Raw genomic sequence first — 11,658 nt, 5'->3', positions numbered from 1 at the left:
TACTAGGCAACTCTGTCTAGTGAGAGAGCGATCAGCTGACACGTTCTTACGGAAAAAATCAAAATTGTTTTGATTTCTACGTTCCGGGCTACGTACGTACGGGCGTTGCACGTCGGTGAGTTTTCGTTTACATTGCACACTCATAAGATAGGTCGTGTCAGCTGACACGTTTTTTCTACGTACGTTCGTGGGTAACTGCCGCATTAGTTTGATTCACAATGCACATCGTTTCACGTAAGTAGTGGCAGGCCAGAAACTTCACACAATTGCGCAATGCGCATGTAACCATCAGATAATTTTTTTTATTACGTATGAATTGACCCTTTTCATTTAGCCTTTTTCTCGTTCCTTTTTTCGTTTGCTCAAGGGTCAACTACGACGTAGTTGCCCAGAACGGAGCTAATTTTGAACTGTTGAATACGCTATATGGCTTTTTGGCTATGTGGCTATATGATTTGTGATGTGAGGCGTTGTTTACATAAATTAAGTTCCGTAAACTTCACAAAAGATCTGATAACATCTACTTGGGTTATTAAGAGAAAACATTCCATTGATTTAAGGTGTATAGGTATTTATATTTTTTTATATGGAAGAAAACGTACGTCCGAGAAGCTGAGAAATAGTCATAGATCTTTAGTTTGGCGTAGAAAATCAAATTTGTGTATAGAAATATGCTAATACCGCACAAGGTAAATATTTACAACGGTCTAATAAACGTGCAAAAATGTTGATGTATCATACGAAAGCATGACTTAATACATGTCTAAAAATATCGGGTAACGTTGGTAAAAGACTAGTTGAGGTGTCGACTGCTAACACGCTACTAAAAATATCGAGAGAAGTGTCAAAAGACGCGTATTGACCTCGAGAACTATAATCCGAAGGCGGAAAAGAAAAATTTGGTAATAGTCTAGTTGAGGGGTCGACTGCTAATACGCTACCAAAAATATCGGGTAATAGTCTAGTTGAGGGGTCGACTGCTAATACACTACCAAAAATATCGAGAGAGGTGTCGAACGACGCGTCTTGATATCAGTATTAATAATCCGAAGGCGGAAAATAAAAATTTTAACGCGTTCAAAAGATGTTAACAAAAAACCGAAAAAAGACCCGCGGGTACCTCCGAAACCGGGGGTCGGATCCATAGTATTTTTGCGCAGAACACCTTTCTGCGTTGGCGGCCTTCGGCCGCGCTTATAAAAAATAACCCTGGGCTGCGCCATGCCAAGTCCGGGTGTGTGGTATAACCGTGGCTACCGCCACGGTGATGCACAATTTTTTTTGTGGGTATGAACACAACAACAACCACATGGAAATCGCCAACTTCAACTGCAAATATCTCCAGACAGAGATAAAATTTTTCTTTTCCGCCTTCGGATTATTGTTCCTGAGATTAATACGCTTCTTTTGACACCTCACTCGATATTTTTGGTAGCGTATTAGCAGTCGACCCCTCAACTAGACTATTACCAAATATCGAGAGAGGTGTCAAAAGACGCGTTTAATCTCGAGAACAATAACCCGATGGCGGAAAAGAAAAATTTTATCTCTGTCCGGAGATATTTGCAGTTGAAGTTGGCGATTTCCATGTGGTTGTTGTTGTGTTTGTACCCCCAAAAAAAAATTGTGCATTATACCACACACCCGGACTTGGCATGGCGTAGCCCAGGGTTATTTTTTATAAGCGCGGCCGAAGGCTGCCAACGCAGAAAGGTGTTCTGCGCAAAAATACTATGGATCCGACCCCCGGTTTCGGAGGTACCCGCGGGTCTTTTGTCGGGTTTTCGTTAATATCTTTTGAACGCGTTAAGATTTTTATTTTCCGCCTTCGGATTATTAAAACTGATGTCAAGACGCGCCGTTTGACACCTCTCTCGATATTTTTGGTAGCGTATTAGCAGTCGACCCCTCAACTAGTCTATTACCATCTTTATTTATCAAAAATGATAATAGTCTATTTGAGGGGTCGACTGCTAATACGCAACCAAAAATATCTAGAGTGGTGTCAAACGACGCGTCTTGACATCAGTGACCCGCAGGTACCTCCGAAACCGGGGGTGGGATCCATAGCATTTTTGCGCAGAACACCTTTCTGAGTTGGCGGCCTTAAGCCGCGCTTATAAAACATAACCCTGGGCTACGCCATGTCAAGTCCGGGTGTGTGATATAACCGTGGCTACCGCTACGGTGATGCACAATTTTTTTTGTGGGTACAAACACAACAACAACCACATGGAAATCGCCAACTTCAACTGCAAATATCTCTGGACAAAGATAAAATTTTTCGTTTCCGCCATCGGATTATTGTTCTCGAGACTAATACGCGTCTTTTGACGCCTCTCTCGATATTTTTGGTAGCGTATTAGCAGTCGACCCCTCAACTAGACTATTACCCCAAAAATTTGATAAAGCTCTTTTTTGGTGGCCATGCACAGTAATTCTGCGTAGGTTAGTAGTGCAGTTAAGGGGCCCCAGGCCAAGATTTTCGAGTGAGGTATCAAAAGACGCGTATTAATCTCGAGAACAATAATCCGAAGGCGGAAAAGAAAACTTTTATCTCTGTTCGGAGATGTTTGCAGTTGAAGTGGGCGATTTTGATGTGGTTGTTGTACCCACAAAAAAAATAGTGCATCACCGCGGCGGTAGCCACGGTTATACCACACACCCGGACTTGGCATGGCGTAGCCCAGGGTTATTTTTTATAGGCGCGGCCGAAGGCCGCCAACGCAGAAAGGTGTTCTGCGCAAAAATACTATGGATCCCACCCCCGGTTTCGGAAGTACCTGCGGGTCTTTTTTCGGGTTTTCGTTAATATCTTTTGAACGGGTAAAAAAAGTTAGCTTCCGCTTCCGAATTCTTGATCTAGACGTGAATACGCGTCTTTTGATACCTCACTCAAAAAAAAGGCCCAATTTTAGGGTGGCGCCCTAAACTGCACAATTACCCTGCGTAGAACACCCTTCTGAGTTGGGGGCCTTGTTGTGTTGGACCCCTCAACTAGACTTTTACCACATATTAGCCGTGTTTTTTAACACGCGTATATCCGTTTACGCTTAAACTTTATATTGACTGCTAGTCGACAAACTATAAATACACCTCTGAAATTGCTGCGCATAAATTTTGTCCTACTAAATTTAAATACGCATTATACTCAGATGTAACTGAAATATGTGTCTTTGTTTCACCCTCTACACTAATTCTATGTATTCTATGTGTGTCCACAATTCATCGCAACTGATTCAGCTATATGTTATACCCTATGGCCATCAGAGCGTTGCGTCTCCGCTTTTCGGTACACCCTGTTGCTGTAGCTAGTTGTTTAACCACAGCCGCTAGATGGGTCTCCTAAGCATTATCTAAGCGAAGATAGGCGTTTTTTAACACGCGCAAACGAAACGTATACGCGCGTGTTAAAAAACGCGGCTATTGTTCCCGCACGTTTACAATGTTTTAAGCGCTTACACCACTTTACTTTTTATATTTAGTATAGATAGATAGATAATTAATTGAGGATCGCACTGCGACCATTGGTCTATTGTGCCCTCAACTGCTTCACAGCACCTCATCCAAGCCGACTTCTCTGATGAACCCTAGTAGTTCACCTGGCTTGAGGGATTTGATGTGAGAGTGCTCTGGCCATGGTGAGCCCAAAAACTTAGCCCTACGTCTTGAGATTGCGTCACATTCCAGGAGTATATGTTCCGCCGTCTCCGCTGATCGATCACAAAATCGGCATGTGTTGTTCGATAGGATGCCCAGCTTCTGCATGTGGCTGTTCAGTCTGCAGTGTCCTGTAAGAATAGCTGTTAGGATCCTCAGGTTATCTTTCGACAGGCCCATTAATGCCCTATATCGAGTTGTGCTGTAGCCCCCCAGCAGTAACTTAGATTGCCTCAAGCCTGGCATATTGCGCCAGTGTTCTTCCCTCTTATCCCTTTCTTCTAATAGTAGATGCCCTCTGATTTCCTGCGGGCCTACTGGCAGGAACGGCTCAGGACCAATAGGTCGCGTCATTGCTGCCTCCCTTGCCAGGCTGTCCGCTTGCTCATTGCCCTCCACTCCCCGGTGGCCAGGAACCCAGGCCAACAACAGTTTGTTGTGTGCTCCTAGTTGATTTAGCTTTTCAACGCACTCAAGTACTAGTGCTGATTTTATTTCAGACGCCGAGATCGCCTTGAGGGCGGCCTGACTGTCACTGAGTATGGCAATTGTCTCGTTGGAGTATTCGCGCTGAAGGTTCAGGTCAGCACACTGGCTTATGCGAACACTTCCGCTTGAAAAATGCTCGGGTGTGCTCCCAGAGGCGTTGATATCTTGGCTCTGGGTCCAATGACTCCAGATCCAATCCCCTCTGGCGTCTTCGAGCCATCTGTGTACCATACTATTTTATTTAGCTGATGAATGTACACAATTCTGCTTTCCTCCCACGTACCCTTGTCTCCCAATTCTACTTTGTACCTTCTCTCATAGACTATCTGCCTAAGGATATCATCCCTCGGGAGTTGAGAGATTGGGATCTTCTCTCTCAATTCCTCCATGTTTCGGGACGATATAACTTTACCTATGCCCGAGCCCTCCTTAGCAATATTCAGGAGGGTTCTCTTGGCTGACTGCTCTATTGATATATGCAGCGGGGTCAGATCAAGGATAGCCTCCAGCGCTGCTGTAGGGCATGTGCGCATAGCTCCCGTGATGCATACACATGCCAGTCGCTGAAGTTTTGACAGCGCTTGCGTCGTCGTCGCCCGAGTTGTTTTCGATGCCCAGGTTATCGAACCCCAGCGGGTTAGGGGATCAGAATATACCCGCGGTAGGTATGCCTGTCGTAAGAGGCGACTAAAATACCAGATTCAAGGGGCTGTGTAGCGCAACCTTTCAGGTTGCCAGCGCAATATATAGCTTCTCCAATCCCAATTGTCAACCTCACCTATCCGCGGCGAATCCTGTTTCACTAACAGACGAGGCTCTGGCGGCCCCAAGCTCCTCATGGAACTTGGGGGTAGGGAGGGAGGGAATGGCCTGAAGGTTTAATGTGGCCACATAAATCGTTCCCGAGATGGTCGGGCTAGCACCTTAATGGTGCTATGGTACCGGAGCGTACCGGATTTGTATCCGGCAAAGGACCATCACATCGATAACACTCCCCAAAGCCTTCGGGGAGCAACCTTATCGCTACAACAATAACAACAACAACATAGGTTTTACTATCATGGTATACATCCATCTTAGCACATGCGAGCTACAGCCCCATGATTTGCCTGCTAGACGTTTGCATATCATGATGGACCTCGTGGCTTTAGCTCTCATGGAGTCGAAGTGCTGTTTCCATAGGAGCTTGGTGTCAAAAGTGACCCCCAAGTATTTCACCGCGGTTTCCTGTTCTAGTGCCACTGTAGTGCCAAAGTAAAATACATTAAAATAAATTGTAGATGGCAACCCTCTTTAGAAATGTCCAAGATGCAACCATACATCAGATGCACTTGGCATCACTAAAATTGTTAGAGTCGAGCAATGTGGAGAGTTTCTGATTGGTTGAAACTGCCGTTGTTCGACGCCATGATTTTATTCTTGACGCCATCATTAATTCGTTGCTAAGCAACGTAAAGAAAAACTGCTTAGCTGCAGAGTTGCGATAGCGGCAGTTTTTAGTTTTAAATGAACCGGCACCCAATCAAGACGCGCACTTCGAAGTCATAAGGAAAATAAAAACTATACACGAACAAAAAAGTACAGTGACAAATTGTAGTGGTACAAATAAGAAACTAAAAAGTGTCATTAACAAAATTTTAAATAAAAGAAAAACAATACACTAAAACCCAAACGAATTCATTTATTATAAAAGCAAAAACAGAAGGACAAAAAAGAAAGGGAATATATAAAAGTAAGTGCGTGGGTGGTGTGCGAGCGCATTAGTGCGCTAGTTAGTTTTCCAAAGATCCACATGGATCTTTTACATGGCGACCGTGGGCCGAAGCCCTGGAAATGCGGCGAGCGGCCGAAAGGAGGCAAGCCTCCCAACAGGTGTGGGGAAAACCCACCTAAAATTTAAAATTTGAAAATTTTTTATAATTAACAAAAAACCAATACATCCAAAGTTACAAAACCAAAATTCACAAAAAAGTCTAAAACCAGAAAAAATTTACAAAAAAAGTATAAAACAAAAAAAAAAATATTACAAAAAAAATATAAAAATTTGAAAAATTACAAAAAAAATACAAAATATACAAAAACCCTACAAAAAAATTTAAAAACATCAAAAATCTACAACAAAAAAACTACAAAAATTTAAAAGCCATTTACAAAAAAATATAAAAATTAAAAAAAAAATTCTTACAAAAAAAATATAAAAAAAATCAAAATTTAAAACCATTACATAAATCTGTAAAACTAAGAAAAATCTACAAAAAAATTTTTTTTTAAAAATCAGAAAGTCAAAAAATATCAACACATTTAAAAAATTTGCAAAAAGAAAAATTTGTATGAAATCAACAAAAACGGTACATGGTAGTGGCGGTGGTTTTTGGCAGTGGCTGGTGAGTGAAAAATGATAAATCTTTATATGGATTGAAATAAGAACATTTAGAAAAAAATATACACGCATAATATAAAAACTTAATAAAAAACGGAAATAATTAGAATTTTCAAAATTAATAATACAACGAACTAATCAAAGCAGAAATAATATTATTCAAAACAAAAAAAGAGTAAAAATTAAATATTAGTTTTGGCATAAACTGTACTAAATTCAGTAGAAAAACGGCACTAGCCACGCCACTTTAGTAACGGCACAAGCCACGCCACCGTCATAACGGCAAACTACCATACATCGAAAAACCACCATACATCGAGAAACCGAATAGCGGTAGGCTAGTGACGCCATCAGGAACAGCAAGTGCAGCGGCAGAATATCAGGTGGCAGCAGCAGAACAGCAAGCGCAGCAGCAATACACCAAACGCAGCAGAAAAACAGCAAACGGTAAAACGCAGAGGCATTTTGGTATGGAATTTTTCTTAATTTTTCAACTCACTCTTATACTATCTAAGCTCATTTTATAAAAATACTTAAAATTACTTTTTCAATTTCTGAACGTTACAAAACCAATTTTCATACCATTTTCAAAAAATTGTTTTTGGTTAATAAATACATACACAATACATCCATCAAATTTATAGACATACATTATATGCGTAAGATTTCAAGTAGGCACTGTGGGACAGGGTCGGACAAAAACAGAAAATTTTTTTAATATTAATTGATTCTAGTTTTGGTCCCACTCTGCCCTACAGTGGGCTCCATCACAAAAGAATACAAACAAAATTTTGTTAAAGATATGATTACAATTTTTCTTTAAAGCAGTGCGTCCGCGTAAAAATATTACATATTTTTTTAATCCCGGTGCGTCCGAGGACATTTATATTACAATTTTGGAAAGATGCGGTGCGCCCGTATCTATAAAAATAAAAACAAGACAATTTTGATAAAAGCGGTGCGTCCGTTTAAAGCCTGTACAAACATAGTTGCCATTCTATAATCTTTGCATTTAAATTCAAATAAAATTATAACTTTGCCATATATTTCTGATTCAAATTCTTACACACTCTGTACAATTATAAATTCTTACATTCCAATAAATATATTCGTAAACAATATTCAACATCTTTTAAATTGCATGTGAATTTCAATTACAACTTCCTTTTTGCGGGAAAAATTTTCAGCTAATTTCAATCATTGGATTTGGATTTACGGACAACAAAAGCGTAAAGTAAATATTTTCTAAAATCCTTTCATTAACTAATCACTAACTTTAGTATTTCAATAAAATTCACTAACTAACGTTTGCTATAAGTATTCGCTAACAAATTGTATAATTATAACTATAATCTAAAAGCTTTCAAAAATACATACTTTCACAAATTTCTTTTAAAATATTTTCATAAATTTCCTTTAAGAATACTTTCATAATTTTCTTTTGAGCTCAACTCAACTCGTTCCAATTTAATTTCCTTTAAATTTCTATTCAATCTTCATAAACAAATACCACATATCTTGCAACAAAAAATTTTTTTAAAATTTCGTCCATTCGTTTCAACACGTATGGACCTAAGAAGCGGAAAGGAAAAAATTCCAATCCAGATTCAAGTCCCGAAAATTCAGAGCAAAATTTAGATTCCACAAACTTAGAGCAAGATATAGATTCCAATAACTCAGATTCTGATTCATCTTCGAGTTCATCGTCAACTAATACATTAACAAGTGAACATAATTATAAATTATCCCTGAGTGCAGACGTTTTAGGCTTTGCTAATCAACCTGTAACTCCAAATTCTAGTTTTTCTATTCTAACTCCGATTCTTAACGTCACAACCATGGCCACAATTGAGGAGAAAAAATCGTTTATTAGTACTCGTGCCTCGATTATGCGAGACAACTATAGTGGAGACCCGTTAGCACTTGGCTCATTTATAAATAAAGTTGAATTAATGGAAGTATTCTCTCTCCTACTTTTGCATTTTTAAAATCCAAGCTCGAAGGCAAAGCTCGCGAAGCACTACCAACGCATATAGAATCAGTCAGCCAAATTAAAGAAGCGCTATGTAGTGAAATTAGGCCAGACAACTCGAAAGTTGTCGCGGGAAAAATTGCAGCCTTAAGAGTAACCAATAACAATTTTTCAGAATTTTCAAAGCAGGTAGAAGAGCTTTCTGACTCGTTAGAGCGCTGTCTAATCATTGAAGGTATGACGAAGGCAAAAGCCCATGAGATGGCAGTTGAACAAACCATTAGCGTTTGTAGATTAAATAGTAGGTCAGATATGGCGAAATCAATCCTTGCGTCAACAACCTTCAAAGATTCAAAGGACGTAGTAGCGAAAATGATTATAGAGCGAGAACAGGAAATTAAAGAACGGCAAGTGTTAGCGTTTCGGTCACATCCGATAAGATATAGTAATTTCCGTGGAAATTCTAGAGGTAACAGCAATTTCAGATATAACAACAATAGTAATTTTCGATTTAACGGTAATGCAAATAGGCAACACACTAATACAAATTTCCGAAATAACAACTATAACACAGGCAATAATCACAATTATAACAGAGGCTATAATCGCAATTATAATAGAGGCAATAGCAATTCCAACAATAACAATAATAATCGGTCTGGAAATAACAGAAATTCCAATAGTCAGGGTTCAAATTCTAGAAATTCAGCCAATGTTCGTTTTTTAAATGCCGAAGCCCCTCAGGCGCGAACACTGAGGGAGCAGGAGCAATTCGACTAAATACTTCTCAATCAATATATTGTCTAAATTTAAATTTTTCCGATTTCGTCGAAGTCGCTTGTAGCGATTCTCATAAAATATGTTCCTTTCTAGTAGATTCACAGGCAGACATTTCACTAATAAAAATTTCCAGTTTGGCAAACGATGTAGAAGTAGACAATAGTAACGTAATAAATATAACAGGCGTAACAACAGACACGGTAACAACACTAGGAACAGTTAATACAAGTATAATCGCGTCAAATACATTTTTTCCTCTGCCTCTTCATGTTGTCAATGACAACTTTAATATTCCTTCGGACGGTATAATAGGGAAAGACTTCTTAAAAACGAACAAATGCATAATCAATTATGCTAATGACACAATTACATTCGGACAAGGGACAGAAAAGGTAAATATTTCAATTTTGCATAGCACTTCAACAAATAGTCTTGTAATTCCACCAAGATGCGAAGTTTTTCGTGTTTTTAGTTTGAAAAATTCGACAAGTCCAGTTTTTGTCGATTCTCAGGAACTTAGTAACGGTGTTTTCACAGCAAAATGTATCGTTGATACAAAAAACCCAATAATAAAAGTTATCAACACCACCGAAGAGGTCAAATATGTAAAAGATTTCAATATTCAAACTGAAGACATTAAAAACTTCAATGTCTATCGCATAAATGATACACCTATCGACTCAAAACGTGTAGAAGAGCTTAAATCAATTTTAGCAAAACAAATGCCTTCTTACGCAAAAAAGAAATTACTTGATTTATGTTTGAAATATTCTGATATTTTTTCACTAAAAACCGACTTAATGACGCTTAATAACTTCTACGAACAAAAACTTAGACTAACTGACAAAACTCCTGTCTATATTAAAAATTACCGTTTGCCATACACATAACGCGAAGAAATAAATAAACAAGTCGGAAACCTATTACAGAATGATTTAATCGAACCTAGTTTTTCAAACTATAACAGTCCTTTAATTTTGGTACCGAAAAAAGATCCAACAGGCAAAAAGTCGTATCGTATGTGCGTAGATTTCAGAGCAGTCAATAAAAAGCTTGTAGCCGACAAATTTCCACTAGCACGCGTTGATGACATACTCGATAATCTTGGCAGAGCCAAATACTTTTCAACTTTAGATCTTTTTTCTGGTTTTCACCAAATACCCCTTCACCCTAAATCTAGAGACGTAACTTCTTTCAGTACAGATCGGGGAGCTTTCGTTGGAAAGTTTTACCTTTCGGGTTAAACATTGCACCAAACTCATTTTCTCGTATGATGTCAATAGCATTTTCAGGCATTTCGCCAAATCAGGCTTTTATGTATATTGACGACGTTATCGTCATTGGTTGTAGTGAGACACACCACCTTAAAAATTTGGAAAAAGTTTTCGAAACCTGTAGAAAGTTTAATTTAAAGCTGAACCCAATCAAATGCAATTTCCTTCGTTCTGAAGTAACTTTTCTAGGCCATAAATGTACGTCAAAAGGTTTGCTGCCAGACGATTCAAAAATAGACGCTATTAAAAGGTATATATATATATATATTTTATAATATATATTTAATATATATATATTTTTTTTATTTTTTTAAGCCAAAAGACAAAGATGCGGTTAGGCGATTTGTCGCATTTGCAAATTATTACAGGCGATTTATACCGAATTTTGCGTCACTGGCAGCGCCTTTAAATCGTTTAAATAGGAAAAAAGTTGAATTTGTTTGCGACGAAGCGTGCGAAAACGCTTTCGAAAAACTAAAACAAGCATTAATGTCTCCTCAACTACTACAATACCCTGACTTCACAAAAGAATTTATAATTACAGTAGATGCTTCTAAGAGTGGGTGTGGCGCTATATTAAGCCAAAAGCACGGTGATAACGATTTACCAATTTGTTTCGCGTCAAAATCTTTTAATAAAGCAGAACAGAAAAAAGCAATTATCGAATTAGAACTACTAGCAATACATTTCGCTATAAAGCATTTCCGTCGATATGTTTACGGTACAAATTTCACAGTAAAATCTGATCATAGACCACTAGTTTATCTTTTTAACATGAAAGACCCTTCCTCTAAACTTTCTAGAATTCGGTTAGAACTATCAGAATATAAATTTACGATTGAATATATAAAAGGAAAATCTAACGTTGTGGCTGATGCTCTTTCACGCATTAGTATAGACGAAATAAAAGAATCTACAAAGCATGTTTTAGCAGTCCAAACGCGATCACAAACCAAACAAAAGGATTTACAAAATAAAGACGATAATTTTACTGATACTTTTTGCGAAACGCCTAAAGTACAAGTTTATGACAAATTTTCATACAATTTTTCAAAAAAGATACCGCGAATAAAGTCGACTATACAATTTAATAAAAATAATGA

The 11,658-nt window shown here is 38.4% G+C and overlaps 1 protein-coding gene across 5 annotated transcripts in view; it reads left to right on the top strand.

The window, feature by feature from the left end:
• The first annotated feature begins 458 nt into the window (after positions 1-458).
• The window catches only part of Ca-beta (Ca2+-channel-protein-beta-subunit), a 1,568,477-nt gene continuing 1,557,277 nt past the window's right edge, over positions 459-11,658 (top strand). For 2 of the 5 annotated variants that reach the window (XM_067766221.1, XM_067766218.1), the window contains exon 1: positions 461-689. In XM_067766221.1, the coding sequence (XP_067622322.1) occupies positions 672-689 (18 nt within the window). In that variant the 5' untranslated portion in view covers positions 461-671. Of the gene's footprint in view, positions 690-11,658 lie in introns of all 5 variants that reach the window. The other 3 variants (XM_067766220.1, XM_067766222.1, XM_067766219.1) reach the window with 3 other exon arrangements.

The sequence above is a fragment of the Eurosta solidaginis genome, chromosome 2, assembly GCF_040869045.1.
Source record: "Eurosta solidaginis isolate ZX-2024a chromosome 2, ASM4086904v1, whole genome shotgun sequence".
NCBI classification, from domain to species: Eukaryota; Metazoa; Arthropoda; class Insecta; order Diptera; family Tephritidae; genus Eurosta; species Eurosta solidaginis.
The sequence above is the reverse complement of the archived record's forward strand: the minus strand, read 5'-3'. Positions and strand labels throughout refer to the sequence as shown.